Raw genomic sequence first — 19,092 nt, 5'->3', positions numbered from 1 at the left:
TTTTTATCAAAATTACTTTTTCGGAAAAATATTTAAAGATTATGTGAAAGCTGGCAAATTCATATTCCAGATTTGAGATTTCGAAACTGAAATACATATTTCGAAAACGGACCAAGAATAACAGAAAATTGAAAAATTTTAATAATTATAAAGACACATTTTTCTAATCGAGAAATTTTGCTACATTTTAATATAAAGTTCACATTGATTTAAGTATGTCTTTTGACGATTGTAAAAATATCTATCACTATACTAAGGACAATGTAACATTTTATCTGGCCCGCCCATTACATTTTCTTAGTTACCAATCAAATAGGTAGTTAAGACGATCTGATTTACTCAGAAAAAACATTCTGACATTCGAATTGTCTTAATGACATTTTATTTTTTAAAACCGAAAACAATAATTGTAGACTTGGCAGCAAAATTCTAACCTTAACTTTTTCACGTGGCAAATGTGGTGAAAATTATACAGATTGAATCTGGCTTTGATTTTCATTGGTCAATTTATGTGGGCAGAGCAGATAAAAAGTTATAACGGCAATACTATAGCCCCTTACATATTTTTCTAAAATGGTTTCAATCAACCAAAAATATTTACAAATATATAACGACCAATTAAAATTATTATTACTCTCTTGTCATGATCATTACGACGTGTTCAAATCTTTCTGTGAAATTAAAATGCCCAAGTTACAACATAATTAGGATTGAACGATTGTGGTCAGACAGGTGCTAAGCTGTCAATTGTGTTAATTCATTTGCGGTTTGAATCAATAAAATGCTCTGGCTTATGGTGTGTTTCAGTTTTCAGAACGCATTGTCGTTTCCAAATTGTTAAACCAAAAATAAAATAAACACCCAACAATCGCATTACTTGTGATAACAAAAGCTTTGCCTACAAAGCAACGACAAACAATAATGGTAAACAAATTATTGTCTACCAAATGAAGTTTTTAATTGAACGTATAATAGAAGTAAAACAAAATCATAAAATTAGAATTAATGAATACGAATATATTATTTAAACAAATTGAAAAAAGAAGCAACATAAGTGTCAGATCAAAGAAGCTCCTTTGGTGTCACTTATTATGTTATTCTTGTTTTATTTCTTTATTATTTTTCATATTCTTTTTGGAGAGAGTCGTTATCTTCACACTTTTAATAATAGGAAATTTCAGAGTACCTTCTGTTACGCCACTGAAATTTATTTCTTAGATGACTCGCAAGAGAGGCGACAGATGATCAATCAATGGCTGCGTGGTGTGCACGTGATTATTATATTGCTTAAGTGAACGGAGTATAGTTAAGTTCAATGCTGTCATTTTAAGAAAAGAAAAAGCAGCCAACTTTGTCAAGAACTAAAATTAACATATTTTCTTTTTCATTATAAGTTTAACGAATTAGTTTGATCATTAATTTTTATTTAAATCTGTAAGTTATAGTTTGCAGGTTTTTTTAGTTTCAAAATACAGAACAAGGAATACTGTGCTTTGTAAACGTAAAATATTGTAAAGAATTACTCTTGTCCTAAGGAAAAATAAAGAATTTATAGGTGCAGCTTCCAAAGAAGCAATTGCCAATATTTTTCAATTTCAGTACAGATCTACCATCCAATATCACCATCTACTATCAACGTTTCTTCTTATAAAATCGGTTCAGATTTTATATAATAGTGTCTTGTCTGTTTGTTTGTTTCCAACAGGACAATACTAGAACTTAGTCCACTCTCAATCAAATTTGTTAAGGAGATTTGAAAATTGGGTCGACGTTTGAGAGTATAAATAAAAAACATTACCTGTGTTTGAGACAAACAAATACATTCTGGAGGACATGACGGAGGCTGGATCATAGTGAGTGCAGCAAAATGGACGAACGCAAGGGCCAAAACAAAACCAGTCAGCAGATATCGAGCCACTAGCATCTGAAATTAAAATTATATTTATAACGTTGGTTGACCAACCATAAAATGTGGTAAAACCACCACCGTTGAAACAAAATGAAAATCAACTGGTTTAAATTATGCATTAAATGTAGGCAATGCGAGAGCAACAATAAATGGGTTTATTGAAAACATTTTGCAACCTGTTACAATGTGCGTTTCAGTTTTTACTGAAATAATTTTAGCATCATTATTGATTAGGTGTGTGATTCAGTTACTTCGATTAAAAATATTCGTCATGCTTTTGTTGGTTGTTTTAGAGGCGTTAAAAAACGTTTCTAATGTTGCTAAAGAATCGGTGATTACACCATTACATTTAGTAAATGATTTCAGTTGCGGCCGTAAAAATGTTTGCCACCTGCTGTATCACAATCTCTTGGTCTCGGAGGCATTAACTCGCCTCCGCAGTTGAAACCTCACCATTCATTTGTTTTAATTTAATTCAAATTAATTTAAATCTGGCCGATTTAATTTAATTAGCCCGCGTCCAAGCGACGCAAGAAACAACGGTCGCAACTGATGAGCCGCTTTATTAGTTATGTAAATATTAGAGCGAAGGGTCGTCTCCTTTCTTCTCAGAAGAAACAACATCGGCATAAAGTCATCGTTCAAGTGGGGCCACTGGTGGAGTACGTTCAACGTCAAGATGAGATAAAATAGAAGCATCGTGATAATCGGAGAGGAAGTGATAGGCGAGGTGATAAGGGGCTCCGGGACAAGAATATGGCTCGGAAACACGTCAAATGTACCGGAAACAATGGTTGAGAAAGTGCCGAAAAGAACGAACCGCGCCAGCTATGCAGTTAAGGGTGCGCGAGGGCAACTGGGATGCCACTTTTTGCGCTCTTTCATCCCTGCCGGTTGATTTTTTATTGCCGGTTGTTTTTCTTACTCGCCCTTTTTCTTTCTTTTTTTGAGAACTCTTCCTGACGCATCTGGTTGTAATTTACAATTGTGTCGCCTTCGATTGAGGGTGGCGAAAGGAAAAAATCCGGCGGAGGAGCCGAGAGAATGACGTTGCAGTGCTCCAGACTTAATTGTGTGTGGTTTAGGACGATAGTTTAGCTGTAAGTTTCTCATACTTGACTTCTGTAGTGATTTATTTCGGTGATAATTACGAGCATGGTCCCTTAAACATGGAAGAGACTCCAGGAGTAGAGTTAAAACACATTCGCGCCAACCATTAAGATTACCGGAAAAACCACTTAATTTAATTCGAGCTAATTTGATTAAGTTACGCGCATTACACTTCAGTTACGTTTAATTGCAGCTTTTTAACGCCGCCTAATGAGTTACAATCTATTTCAATTTAATGCCACCCTAATTCGGTCCTTGGTAATTACTAATCCCCGATTTACATACCTAATGACAGATTTATTTACCAAAACAGTCAAACGAAGTTCTACTTCACGCTCTTCTATCTAAACGTGTTTTGTACTAAACTAATTGCTTCATTTTCTTTGTAGCTAAATAGAAAACTCATCGCAAAAAAATGAAATAATTCTCTGTAAAAACCAACAACGAACAACAGATGCTTTAAAACACACCAGATCAAAACTATAATTTACAATAATTATAAAATATTACAGCCAGTAATAAATAATAATAAGACTAGATAAGTAAAGTGACGTAAATATCAACTGTGTCGACTTGGCATGTAGCCAAGTTCCCAAGTACTAAAGGCTTCTATAGTTGATGCGGCGAACCAGTGGAGTAGTCACGAGGTGTTTACGTGATAGTTCGTAGCGACGTTATGAAAAGCCTGATTTACGTTGCCTCCCCAAATTTGAGTTTTGTGTACTACTTTAAGAATGGATGGAAATTTCGGCTGCGTGCATTGAGCTTAGCAGTAGTAACGAAAATTTTAGGGTATTTCTTCTTCCTCTTCCTTCTTTTCGTTCTCTAGAAATTTTGTAGATACAAAACGAAATGAAAATGTTATCCTCATTTATATTAAAATTTTTCTAAATTGTCAACGTTGATTGTTATTTTCAATTATAAATTAAGTTAAATAAATATGATACAATTAAGTGTGTCAGTGTGTTTTGAGCTTTTCACCTACTTAACTCTTATTTTCTTTTTAATGCATTCAATTTTTAAATGTGCACTCGTTTCTCAGTTTTCTTAATTTATCACTAATTCGTAGTCTCATGCAGTCCTCGCATGTGACAGCGTTATCGCCATCACAAACTCGCTCCACTTTATGGTATAATTAATGCACTAATTAATTAATCTAAGTAACTTGGAGCTAATTGATTTGCTCCATTAGTCAGATATTCTGTTGTGCCATCAGGATTTTACAAATCAACGTCATGCAAATCTTTTTCTTTTTTCAATTAATTAATATAAAATTGTATTTGTTAATAATAATTTGTTTCCTGCAGTAGCAACTGTTTTAATCTCCTACTATTTTCTGTCCAGCAACGTTCTTTAAAATATACAATTTGGATGAAATTGTTGAAATACACTAAGAGAATTTTTAGAGGTAGATCCTGAAAGGCTACTGTCATTGTGTTAACTACAAAATTTATGTGTTTTAAACGTTCAATAAATACGTTTTGAGTATAAGGCATTAATGTAGTTCCACAAACTTTAATTCATTAGGTATGCCAACTTCACTTGTTTACTTCTCATGAAGTTGAAATTTAATTAGAAATATAATGCTTTTGTTTCTCTTCTTTCGCTACTTGTTAATCAAATTAGAGCAATTAGTCTACAGTGTATATTTACTTGTTCTCTTGTGTGGGTGGCTACAACACTTCATTGACGCCTTAGTTAAATTAAATTTATTTTCAGTTTAAGTAACACAAGCAACAGAAAATAATTATTAGGTCTGAAAAGTCTAAAGTTTTATTGGAAACTTTCTAACTGTGCTTATCTTTTTAATTTAATGTAAATGGGTGCATTTTTACTCGCAACCATCAGTACCCCGCAATACCATATAATGGTTACACTAGCTAATTAAAAATAGTCCGCAATTAGAATGCAAACGCAGGTTAAAAAAAAAGTATCCGCACATCACGTGGTGCCTAGCCCACTTGATTATAACGTAAATCATAGGACCGCCCATGTACTTCTCGATTTGAGCGTACTCTAACCAGTGTTAAAAGTGTTTAATTTATTGCTTACTTAATTAATAAATTAATCTTAGTGTGAGCAACAATTAATCGTAGTATAATTTCCAAATTTATTAATAACTAAATGTTTTTGGCATAACGCGAGACAGATTGATCAGAATTGAATAATGAGTAGATAGATGCATATTGAATAAAACGAAATATTAAATAATGCAGGAATACTATTGTAGACAGCATCAGGTTTGATTTTAATCAATTTTAATTATTTATTTCTGGTGGTATGACCAAATATCTACATTTCTCATGTGTGATCAAAATAAAACTAAAGATTATTTTGCAAATTACTGATTTTGTAGATTTATTTAACTGATTTTTATCTGAGCTATGTAGAATAAGCGTTAAGTTGTATTTTTAGAACGATAATGTCTAAATCTGAATTCAATTAAAGAGAAAAGTCTTTAGCAACCTTTACAGAATATCAAAACCAGTAAATAAGTTAAATAAGTAAAACTGATTAGTTTTTAAAAAATATTAAAGATGATAAAACAAATATTTATTTTTATAAAAAAACACCTCCTAACTGAAACACATTGTTGGCACCTTACCAAATGTTACCAATTACGACTTGTACAAAAATAAACAGTTTGATTCATTTTTAATGATGATTTTAGTTTGACGAAAAAGATGATAGTACCTACATATAATTATGAAGAGAAAAATCTTATATAAATTGGAAAACAGGAAAGATCAAGAAAAGGTTAATCAAGAATCACACAGAAGAAATTATTTAACTGTAAATGTTAAGCACTGGTAGCGGCCAACCTTAAGTTCGTCTCGGTCTTCAATCTCTGGGCTTAGCACAAAAAGACTCACTTCTACTCTTAATGATATAATCTACTATTTTCCATGTACTGCCGTAAAAAACAAGCAAGATTTTTTCTTTTAATAACTTTTCTTTTATTTGTATTGATTAGCCTTGAGTATCTCGTTTGGGTATACGTACTGAAATTTGTTATTTGTATACAGGGTGTATCTGAAATACGTGTATTAATTTTAATCAGTGGAAGAGCTCGCCAATTTATGAAACTTTTCTCTATAATATTTTCAAAAGTCGCAAAAGTTTTCCAAGATTTTTTGCCCCCCAATTTTTACCAAACGACTCGTTTTGTATGATTAACTAATCTATTTTTTTTTTTTTTTTGTAACCATGAGAATTTAAATTTTGATAAGGCTTCGTTTCTATCACAACAGAAAATTTTTGCCCTTACCCATAAGCGGCACTTTGATGGCTAATTTATTCCAAATTTTAAATAAATTTGTAATGCTTTTTCGTAAAAATGTTATAGATAAAAGTTTGATAAATTAGCGACTTCTTCCATTGCTTAAAATTAACACACGTATTTCAGATACACCCTGTATATGATTTAATCTTTGGAAACTAGATTTCGTCTACTTTGTTTTCTTTTGAATAATGCTTTGTTATAAAAAAGAGGGGGCGGGGCATCCAGACCTGATTTATTTTATTATTATTATTATTTATAATCGATTTTGTTTTCGCACGAAGTATAAATTGTGGCAGTTAATTTTTTGGATTCATTCACGGTCTATTTATCGCGTTGCGGTCCGATTTTGTTATCCGTCTTGATGTTTAGTTAATTGCAAACGTCGTGTCGAGGATGTAGTTCTGGAGCTATCCTCGAAGGACTTACGGTCCCTTATATTAGTTAACTTTATACCATGTGCCCCCATCCACCCCGCCAGCACTAATGTATGCGCCAAATTTATTCTAATTATTAAACTTTAAGCGCTTTACTCTCTCCTAACTTTTGATGGTCCAATTTAACGTCATGATTACAAGTTCGGATATTTATTAAGGCCGGTGATGAGATGTTTCCGTAAAAATATCGAATCGCGGCGTCACTTCATTCCTGCATAAAACGTAAACGTGTTAGGTTGGCAGCTTGCTAGACCGATCTGGGTTTCGAAACTAATTACATTTCCATAATTCAGTTAATATGCAAATGCAGCTATGCTTTTGCCTTTTAAATATGTTTATAGTCTCTGCTGTGCATATGAAAATACACGCAGATCCCTGCACCCACAGCCAGATAATGGCCGAAATGCTGACCGACACACAAGATAAAAATTATTGGGATATTACCTTTTTTTTATATTCGACTGCATATCGCGTAAAACCATCCTCCACTTTATCCTTCGCTTTTTATTTTTTTCCGAAAACGCCTTTTTATTGGACGAGTGCAAATATAAGGAGATGATACAGCAGCGTCGACACAGTAAAATTTAAACACCATCGAGATTTTTTCCGGAGATTTAACAAAACGAGGCAACTTGCACCACGCCTCGCTTGTTGGAGTCCTTTCAACAGTTTCAACTACTTTAATTACAGTCCAACTTAGATAAAATGGACATTTAATTAAAAATACCTGTTTCGGACACGATATGACTTGTAGACAGTACACCGATGCAGTTTTAGAGCAGCTTTGTTCGTTAATTGTTCTGCAAATTAGGTTTTGTCTGTTAATCCGGTCCCGCTGGTATATAGGGCCATCAGCTTGTGCCGCCACGGAATTACTTGCTTTTTTATGAGGGCTCCTAAGTTGCGGCGATTTATTCCTAAAAAGGAGTACGTGCTTATGGTAAAATTGGTTCTAAGTTTTATTTTTGTTTTATGTCGGGAGTTTGTTTCTTGATCCCACAGGAGCGAACGTGTTTACGCGGCTTTCGATGCGTCAGCAATAATTTCTCAAAGGGCTCGAGCTCGCTATTGATAACGGCATAAAACAACACACTCGCACAGATAGCGCCCCATTACCTTCAACTACAATTAAAGTAAAGAAAAATACGTCATTATGTAGCAGTATCTTATTTATGATTACCTTATTATCATTTTTAAATATTCTGACCCACCACCCTCGGTGACACGGCATTCAGGCCGGATTAATTTACCATTACGGATTTTATTATCAAATGGTTTCTTATATCCATCCCCCCTAATATCGTCCGACTACGCGGTACATCCAGTATAAATCGATTTTTATTTTTCATTTTAATTTTTTAATACATTTTCAAATGTGTAATATGACTAGAACATAATAGTATCACCGCTTTTTGAATTTCTATTAAAACTCAGATTATAGTGAGCACTTTTGAATTTTGTCTTTGGTCTTCTTTCATTTTTAGCATATTTATTTTCAGAATAGTTCAAAATTTATATTTTTGTTCTAAACTGTCTCTATTATTATTAATGTACAGTGTGGAATAAAATGATTTACATCTAGTTACCTTTGGAATTTTTGCACATGTAAATTTTCCTCTACCGCTCTACTTTTTTTTCGAAGTGCCGGACTATTAGTTCTGTCAATAAATGTCATCAATCGAATTGACAATTGTTACAATTTACTAAATTGAATTAACAAACGTTGGTGGCCACTTTCAACACTAGCTGTGATTTGCTTTTGTTAGCTCCTTTTTAATTTCAATCTCAACTTTGCATTCATATCATCCCTTCGCAATAAATCACATTTGGAATTTGGATATATATTTTGAGGTTAGGTTTTCTTTCTTTTTTGTAGAGCGGTATTTCGTATTTTTACAAGAGTAATGCAAAGGTAACTAGATGTAAATCATTTTATTCCACTTTGTATTAACATCATAATCCATTTAAAATACGGGGTGATCAAATAGGACTGTTTAAGTTGGTAACACTGAATTGTATTTTAAATCGTATAACAGGAGTAACTTTCGGTTGTTGATGGCTTGTCGTTGTTAATGCTATACCTACATCAGATATTTGTCAAATAAACCAACAAAACATATCCGGTTGCAGTGTTATAAATAACCGAATTAAAAAATTTTCTTAATTGTACTGCCAACTTAAACAGTCCTTCTTGATCACCCGGTATTTATCAGATCTATTAATAAATGCACATTGAACAGTATAAAAACGTATCGTCAAAATATTTTCAAAGTAATGAGTATAATACATCTAAATATAACTAGGATGCATCTCTGCATCTTATTAACCAAGTGCATAAAACTGATTGTGTTAATTGTGCACGCGGAAGTTCTTCACTAATAGAAAAAAAAATCTACCATCTCGCACAAAGAATTATTCAAACTGCAGCTAACATATTATGCAAACTGCATACAATGACAGGCAGAACATTATCACAGAGAAGTTTTACAGTCAGATGACGCTCTCGGATGTTTGCAATTAGCACAATAGTGACTGTATCTAATTTGGAACTAGTAACTCCGGCACTCTTTGATTAGGTTTATCATCATCTAATTTTAGCTGTCGCACCAAACACCTCTTGCAATTTTGTTAACTAAATTAACTAATTGCGCACATGCTTTATGTGTAACTGGTGTGAAACAATTCAGGTGTGTAGAGTTGCGATAGAGATGTTGTTATTGTTATGACCAAAGTTATTATTTTATTGATGACAGAGTTGTTACTGTAATAGTAAATAATTTGAAACGCGTATAATCCACGTGAATTCTTTTATTACAGAAATGATACATTCATTCAGGTCCAACAGGTGTCTTGTAAGTCGTATCTTTTAAATATTGTTTGACAAGTTTGCTCGGCATGGATCTTGTAACATTTTAAACAGTAGGTAATTTGCGAAACCTGTGGTTCGCTACTGAATTTGATTTGAATTAAGTGTTACAAATGCAAAACATTACCGTAGAATTTATTCCTGGTGAATCAAAAGAAAATAAAAATCAGACAGACAAATTCCTTGCACATTTGTACCGGTGAAGAATTGTCAAAGCTCTCGGCAATGTCATTGGTGCTGTTGCAATCAAGTACCATTTCTGTTTTTTTTTTTTTATATGTATATAAATATTTTACAGGTTGTTACCAAGCAGCAAGTATTTTTTAAATAAAGAAATTAAAAATAAACGAAATTAATAGATACTTTATGTTGGATTTCAGTTTTCATTTCTCTCTCTCTTTTATTTTCTCTTTATCAATTCTCAATAATACGCTTGACAGACCTTATTGACAGAGGTGGAAGAAATTTCTTCTTATGGCAACTAACAGTCTATCCACTCAAGCTTGTACAAGAGACTAACAAACTGTTTTCCCTTTCTTGCTTCAAGAAAAATTACATATTCTGCCATAGTGAATTTAAAAGAAAAATAAAGAAAACGAAAAGGATAACCCAAAAAAAGAGTGTGTACTTAAGACACCATGACAGAAGTGAAAACTTCTATGATGCTTGTAATTGATGTTTTAAGTACATAATAGCCTAAAGAAGTTTTCACTCCAAAAAATGTATTTTCATCTAGCAAATCCGAATCGGCATCGTAAGAGATGAAACTGATCTTGAAATGAACTTCGCTGTTGGTTTCATAAAAGGTAAGTAATAGAAGATTTTTAAATTTGGCGCATTTAAATCACTGTTGTGGGAGTCATACAGTGACGTGGGGAATAGAATAGACGGAGAATAAAATACACTGTTTTGATTCCTATCTCTTCATTTTTGCCCTTACCAAGATGGCCGCCGATTGTATTGCAGGTTGCGGTTGTGAACAAAATAATTGTAGTTTTATAATGATGAGGATAACAAAATACAATAAAAAGATACATTAAATCTGTGGCGGTCGTGAAAAACTAGGTAAGTCGAAAATGTTAATTTTTCAGGGCAACGATTCAAAATTCCACATCATTCCTAAAATCCTGTAATTAAATAGAAACTTCTTTCTACCTGTACTTGCTTTCAATATAAGTCAATTTTAAACTGTGAAAATCTGAATTATTTAATTCCATGATTTATTATTAAGGTGTAAACATCGTTAACCCATTTTTGAAATTATTTGACTTACCTACTTTTTCACGACCGCCACAGAAATAATAACGAACAGTCAAATCAATTTATTGATGTTTAAAAAATACAACCTTTGTTAAAAGCTGTCTTAACGTGTCTTACAGACTTACCTTTTAAATTTTTATTGCATTGTTTGTTAAAGTAATGAAGTCTAATTTTGGTATAACTAAAAATTATTTGTTTGATTAAATATAAAATTATGATTTTCCGAAAAATTTTCAAAATCTAAAATATGGCTATCTATAAGAGAAAATAAGTTAGAAGGTAAAATAGCCAAAACAACATTACAGATCCTTGTAATGACATTATCCATAGAAGGAGGATTATTGTTTTTTTTTTGCAATTTTTGAACAAGCAACAACAGATACGATACCTCTGCAACCCGCGCAACTGCCACATAAATGTTAGGCAAATACAGAACAGATTTGCTATCACTGCTGCAAAACTTGCCCTTACTTATAATGTTGCATGTAGGAATCAACGCTTTACATGGTGATGCTCCGTCTGTTCTATTTCCCACGTCACTGGAGTCATATAACGTCATATAAAGGTGATTATTGCAAATCAAGCGAAGTGTCGCTTTCATTGTTCTCCGGCCCGAACCTGACGGCGCGGCGTGACGGCGATTAGAGCGTGGCGATTTTAGCGTGTTGCATAGTCGAGCCTGACGATTGAGCGTGTCGATTTAGCGTGTCGCATGAAACTAATTCACTGCCCGTGTGGTGCGCCTAAAGAAGTTTTATTGTCTAATATCTTACGCATTTCCTCTTTCTCATCTCCGACATTACCAGTCCGGTCGATTTTGTTTAAGCCAATCATATTTTAGTTTCTTTTTCGAAATTTATAGAACTTTGAAATTTAACTTCTTGTGAGGTCCAAGCTTTAATTGATTTTCCTTTACATAGTTGTAAATACAATGCACATACATGTACATGCTATTTCGTAAATAAAAAATTTCTACGTTTTTATATTTAAACTAACCAAACTGTTACAAATGATGTTGCAATTTGTATTCTCTCTCTAATTTATTCATTTTACTTAGTATAAACCCAGGTGGTGTTAACGTTAGATTTTTTCTTTTTTATACCAAGCCTCGCTAATGAATTAATTTTCTGCTAACAAGCCTGTTCCCTTAATTGTCTAACTACGCATATACACGATTTTCTTAATTTCTACTATGTATTTAGTAATTAATTACTAATTAGAAATTATTCCTCTTCGAGATCACTTTTGACAAAAATTTTAACAGAAAGAAACCTTAGTTATTTTAGTAAACACTATCTAATTTGATTTTTTTAATGTATTATGTGTGTTTTTATCTTTGTTCTTAAACTGAATTCTGAACTTGTGGAATACGGGTTTTATTGCAACATTTTTCCTGAGAACTGTTTCAATTAATAGCCTTGTCGTTAAGTCGTTAAGTACCTGCTTTGGATTCCGCCAGCGTAAAATTTTCTAAATAGATCAACAAATTTCAGTTCGAGCGATACCCACTTGGGCTCTCCTTTGAAGTTTTGCCAGTAATTTAGCCAAGTATGAAACAAACATTCTAAAATTTACACTTAACAAGAATTTTGCCCCCAATAACCCTTCGCAAAAATGGCCTCAAACTAAAAAATAATGTTCTATTTGTTCAGACCATAACGTCATATACGAATATAAAGACATAAGATCATATAAAATAATAAATACATAATAAATTTAATCCGTTTTTCTACATTGTGCTTCCAACATCGACAGAGCGTCTCCTGTTTCCTGCAGGACGAGTTTGGAAATGATTTCAAAGTTCCCTTTTCACTTAAATTTATCCTGAAAGCTGGCGTTGAAGAGTCGATTGTGAACGCACCACTCGTCAGTCTGCAGAGTAAAAACCATATATTTAATGTTATATATTATATGTTAAATATATGGCAAAAACACAAACAACGCAAAAAGTGAGGTTAGATTTACACAGCTGATCCGTGGTGCGTTCACAATCGACTCTTCAACGCCAACTTTGATATTTATAACAATAAATTAACTCAAATGTAAAGTCCGATGTCATCTAAATTTTTCTTTAGTATTTAGGGTAAATTTTCAATAATGCATAATTATTGGTTACTACTACTGATACTTTATTGAGATTATGACAACAAGAGATACAATTTATCAATTACGTGTTCGTCACAAACATGTCATAAATGCAATGCATATAGATAAATTAACCAACCGATAGATAGATAATTCGCAAACATATCGTGCGGGAAGTGACGTTTATTAAACAATGAGTTGCACTTACGTCAATCTGCATAATTGTTTTGTATTATACTATAATAATTAAATTAATGATTAAACTGTAGTGGAAAAGTTTTTAAAAAATCACAAGCGAGGAACTAGATATAGTTAGAGACTGTGTAAACTGAAGAATATTAATTAAAGACATATTTAAATTAATTAAAAAATCGAAAATGAAAAAAAAAACAACGAAAAAGAATAAAGCAAAATGTATTTGTTGCCTCTCCCTTCATTCCTCATTTCAGGATTTAAAAACTATTTCTATCTTATCAATGTTATTTTATTTTAAATTTTAATATTTTTTTTACATATTTTCCAATCGTTTTTCTTTTTTTTTTTACCTAAATGTATGATGATCTCCAAGGTGTCACTTCCTTCTTTTCTCAACTTTAATTTATCGTAGGTAATTTGAAAAATTTCAGATTTATTTTATTTTTAAAATAATTTAAAATTCTATATTGTGTGGTAAATTAAATAATGTATTTGTGGCCATGTTTATAACGTTTTAATCCGCCAAGTCCACTCTTTTTGCAACACTAGCTTGTGCGATCGTGTGTGATAAAAGTTAAAAAAGTTCGAGCTTATCTGGAAATAAAGTGAAGTTCACGGACGTGGTTAAGTCCCGGAGACTGCCACAACATTCCTTACAATTTAGTTTTTTCTATTGGAGATAGTTTTGAAGAAAATTTTTACCTATTTGAGCTCAGAAAATCCTGAAGTGGGTTAACATGATTAGATCACGCATCTCGAGACACGTAAAAACTGTTCACGTTTCGGATTAATGAAATTATCTTTTGTGTCAGGTGGCGCAGTTTCAGACTACAGAAATATATTACTTCCCCTCATTAAAAATCTAGATTGAAGCGTTTCGTCTTAAATTCTCCACGAGTAATACCTAAACAACGCCGACAATAGCAGAAGAAATAAAATTCTCTTACAATAAAAAAAGCAAAAATGCCAAAACCTGCTTCCTGTTTTCAATCCTCCCCCGTTGCTCTCTCGAATGAGGCATTGTTACGAACGGAATTAAAATTATTAAAGACGAGGGTTAATTTTATGTAAATTATCCCTGTTATGATCTTAATTATGGCAGCAAAATAAAAATTTGCTTCATTCTCTTATTAAAACGTACAAATCCTTGGGGCTTCGCGTCCGGGCCGTAAACAATTTTAATTAAAGTGTGTAACGAAAAGGAAGGGAAAAACAAATAATTGTGTGACGATAACGCGAAGGAAATTGTTCTAGGTAAGTAGTTTTGAAATTACAACGTCAGAAGGTAGTAGATATAAACTCGCATGAAACCTGAAATTAACTTGTCACTCTTAAAGAACACTAAAGCTGAAAACGGCGGCGTGAAAAACTGAAAGGGGAAAACAGAATGTAACTGAATAAAGACCTGCAGGAGGAACAGGAGGAGATAGTCGGGGGATCATGTGGTCGTACAATTTCCGCCTGCTTAAGAGGAAACAACGGTAAGGGATTAGAGATGGAATAGTTTTCTAAAGGGAATGTTCCTCTTGACTGGATGCCTCTGACTGACATCTTTCGAGATGAAAATTTCACATTCAAATTAAAACCGCCAACTTAAATTAAACGCAACATCTCAAGAAAATTTTAAATCAAGTGTCCTATTTTAATGAAAACAATTTAATGTACTGCCGACTTTACGACGAAGTATTACAAAACTTTATTCAAGAAATATTCTTAAAAAAAAACTTTTTGAAAACGCATTGACTCAAAAATCAAATATATTTTTGTACATTTTGATTTCGTCACTAGCTACTTCTTATAACAAAATACTTTTCATCTTCGTGAAAAGCCAACTGTCAACTTAACCTTTTAACAGCAAACACATTATGTAAAACCTTCACACACATAAGTCTAGGTTTTATCTTCACCTTGCACATCATACTGTAAGTGTGCAGTTGTCGGCAGACTTATAGTCTCTAGATGAGGTCTATTATGGTAGAGGCATTTCATACAATGTTTACGCAAACATTGTGACATTAAATGGAGTAAATTTGAATACCGATCGTTACCCAGTAGATGTTCTCGAACCCTATAGAATCTTCTACATTATTCATAAATACAATATGTCTACAAGGTTTTGATAGCAATCCAGCTCTATTAATTTTACCGTCTTGAGTAAACATTAAATACATTTTAATTTTGATCAGGAAAACTTTACTGTTAATTTTTTATTTAATATAGAGAAAAAATGGCAGAACATTTGTGATTCCCACGCTGAACAAAGCACGGAGCAGACTGATTTCAAAGTAAGATTTATTATAAATGTCCTTTGCTGATTAATATTTTTTGTCCAGCAGATTAAAAATGGTAAGAGCAGGTTCTTCTTCTTGAAACATGGAAATCATTGAGGATTCTCTAATTGTATAGTCCCCAGAGACTAAAAATCCAATATAAACTACCGCGACCCTTTACGAACCACTCTCTAGGGGCCAAAAGGTCTATTAGCAAAGCCCAACAGAAGTCCTCAAACTGTAAATGTAATACTGTACCCAAATCTCCATTTTGTTTGATAAACGAGGGTTTAGTTGACAAATCTTTTAGATACATAACCTCATTTTGATCATACCTTCATTTGTTGTGACTAATAAATGACAAATTTCTTTCAACGGATTCTGAAATACATATGGATGATCATGACGACAACTGGAAACAACAGTAAACCCACGAAAGCTCAACTCATGTCGGAAAGATTTTAATTTTAACACAACATTGTTGCTTATTCAACAAAAATAAATCGATGAAAAGACCCGAAAGCTTAACGCGAGGATTTTGTCTAAAAAAATGTGTTCGATTGAAATTGTCTTCTGGCGACTGATGCGAATATGAAAGTTAAAATCTTGCCCCACAAGAGTTGAGCTTGAGTAGTCTTCGGTCCAATAATTGTTGCTGACAAACAATAAACTGTGAATTACACTCTTCTTAAAAATACGCAAAAAGTGAGGTTAGATTTAAACAGCTGATCAGAGTTGTAAAGACGTTGTTGGAAAATACATAATTTTTTCAAATACAATACAGCAACTGGACCTTACCTAATCGTTAACAATACTGACAACAGACTGTTATTAAGGAAGCGTCTGTGTTAAGTGTTAATAAAACGTCACATAACTGCAACATAGCCTCGTTGGACTTGGACTTGGACAAGTGTCTTGAGTCTTGGCACAGTCTTTGCGTTTTCTCGACAAAAACAACAAGTTTTTGTAGGTCAGCAGTTGTACCTACTAATATCTCATTAATTCGAAACTCCCCTAATGAGAATTTCGATGAAAGCTCCGTTATCGATTCAATTTCGAAGGTAGTCCCCTAAAAGCCTTAGCTTGTATCTTAACGCAGCCGAATAGGAGACGCAAGCATCAAATATTTACGAATGAGTACCACAACCGTGTTATGACAACATTCCATTATAATAAGGGAAAGCACGTGTGTGTATGGGTACGTAAAATGGGGGTGATTGCGGTCGGACGCTGAGGGTGAGGCTTTAGACATCGTGATCTATGCATACCCAACGGTAACCAACCACCGGACAGGATAAACGATAGCTTCGGACGGAGGTCCATCAGTCTAGCCAACCTCTGCTGTTAACCCGCCACTTTAACCTTCTATTAGGGGAGCGCTATTCCGAATGTTCGCATAAACATGTTTGTTGATTAATTAATGCCAGGTGAAAACGTACGAGAAAAAATCAACAAGCCGGCTTTAAACAGATTGTTAATTAGCGGGAGAACTGATCAAATGACGGCTGGAGAAAGATGTACAAACAGGGGCGGTGAATCGCAAATGAAAACGCGGGTGTTACCTGAAACCGTCTTAAAGGATTGTTTCATTGAAATAAATCATGTTACAAATCTAATCAGAAAAAAATCGGAACATCAGTTCTAAACTGGAATGTGCCGAATGTGAATTGACATCCAAGAACACTACGATGTGATCAAAAAGAAAACAAATCAGCGCAGGTGTTGAAAATTATTATCGGTCATGTCGGAGACAATTTGTGGTCTCAAACATTTTACATTCGTAAGAATGGGAAGTTTGGCAGCTTTATTACCAAACGCGACGCCACTGGTAAACAGATTTTTTGCTGAAATGTCAAAGAAACGTCAACAATGTATCTACTGTTGTTAACCTAGTAAAAAACTTTTCGATTTTGGCAAAGTTTACAGATGTTTACTGTAATTGTAAGCAACAATTATTATCTCAGTAAAATCGAGGAGGTTAACCTCTTTGGGTAAAATGGGTTTTACCATTGAAGAGAAAGCATTTTTATTAGAATGCAACATTCGAAACGGCATGAATAGGCAACCAATAAAACGACTGTATATAGCAAGTATGTACAACTTTAACTAAAACAAACGATTCGATAAAACAAAAGATGGGGTAGCACTCTTGATTTATTTTTTTTATCGCTTGGTATGTCTACTTTAACTTTGAACTGTTTTTTTTTTTTTAATTAATAACTAATACATTATTATCGCTGTTATGTGATTACATGAACCCGCAGCCTCATTGTGCACACTTCACACAATGTCTATATCTCACTGTTGTCAATAACTTTTTCCTTAGTGTTTTTAATATTGCTAACATTATTAACAAGATACGTAGCGTTTAGTAAAAATCATTATTGCTTTTTGTGATGTCCAGGGTTGAGACTGTAAGGGTTAATAGACTGTCAATGAAGACTCAAAGATGCTATCCACGTATGTTACGAAATCGACTTCTTTCGTCTAAAAATAAGACATAAGAGACCTGCACAGAAAACTGTATGATATGACTTTATGCCTTTCTTGCAACATTTAGAGTTACATTAAGAGTTCTTTGACGTCAACGGATAACTGTTATGTCCGCTACAGATTTTTTACATTTTTTTTAACATTTAACGGACACTGCAATTTTCTAATATGTGCAAATCAAAATCACGTCTTCTCAATTTGACAAGTGAAGTTATTATTATATTTTTCAATTGATTTTATTTGTAGCTTGCCTTCAATCAAGATATAACAGAAGCAAAGTTAGAAGACAGGACGATAATTACAGTTTTCAATTAGCATAAATGTAGCCGACCATGTTCAGGAGCTGTTTGTTTTGTCTTAAGTAAATACATGTTATGTTGGAAGTTAAAAAAAATCATCCAACTAGCGGTTTTTTTGCGGTGCGAATTCTGCTGAGTGTAAAAATAAAAATGAACCGCTTGTCCAACATTTCTGTCTGCAATATTGTGTAGTATTGTAACAACAGCACCAACAGTAAAGCATATTAAACCCTTCTAATTGTCTGGCTTCATCCCTGTGGAAATCTATTGTAATTTGATGGTTTACTTTGGAGATATCTACTCGCAAGCGTAACACGAACATCCACCTCAAAGTTTAATTTAATATCAAAGCATTATCCTCTCAACGATAATTATTATCATTATTAATCCGAAGTTCGCGTGTGTGAATTTTTTCGTTGCTCATCGCCTGACACAGGTGGTGAAATTGACAGACTGTGAAGAGACGTCTGGGGGTGTGAGTCGACGCGAGAATCGCTCTTTTATCCATATGAGATTTTTTTCTATTGAAACTCGATGAGACGTGTGAAATTCGCTTAGAGCGCTTAAAGAACTGCGTTAGTTGGAAAGCCCAAAAAAGTTGTGGCCTAAGATAATGGGTTAAAAAGAACTTAATGACTGTTGAGACGCTCTCGGCCGGGATTTTAATATTCCGGGCTTTCAAGCTGGCCGGTAATTCGCATTTTCAAACTTTCTTATTTTAAAACTCTCAGTTTCAAGGTTGCTTCGGAAAAAATCGCATTGTCGTAAAGCTTTTAAGGGCAACTGTCGAATACCCAAAAAAGGCAGCAAACTGAATTGTTACACTGGCCCAAGTTAAATGGGAAGAAAAAATACAGTACTATGGCAAAACTGTACACAAGTAAAGTA

The 19,092-nt window shown here is 33.4% G+C and overlaps 1 protein-coding gene across 3 annotated transcripts in view; it reads right to left on the bottom strand.

Annotated features, from left to right (window-relative positions):
- Positions 1-19,092, bottom strand: part of LOC138132936 (chondroadherin) — a 125,504-nt gene that overhangs the window by 6,647 nt on the left and 99,765 nt on the right. For all 3 annotated transcript variants that reach the window (XR_011160223.1, XM_069050673.1, XM_069050672.1), the window contains one exon: positions 1,799-1,924. Coding sequence is in view for 2 of the 3 variants with exons in the window: in XM_069050673.1 (XP_068906774.1) it covers positions 1,799-1,924 (126 nt within the window). In the remaining variant the exon portion in view is untranslated. The remainder of the gene's footprint in view (positions 1-1,798; positions 1,925-19,092) is intronic.

The sequence above is a fragment of the Tenebrio molitor genome, chromosome 6 (assembly GCF_963966145.1).
Source record: "Tenebrio molitor chromosome 6, icTenMoli1.1, whole genome shotgun sequence".
In the NCBI taxonomy this organism is placed as follows: Eukaryota; Metazoa; Arthropoda; class Insecta; order Coleoptera; family Tenebrionidae; genus Tenebrio; species Tenebrio molitor.
This window is presented reverse-complemented; position numbering and strand designations above follow the sequence as displayed.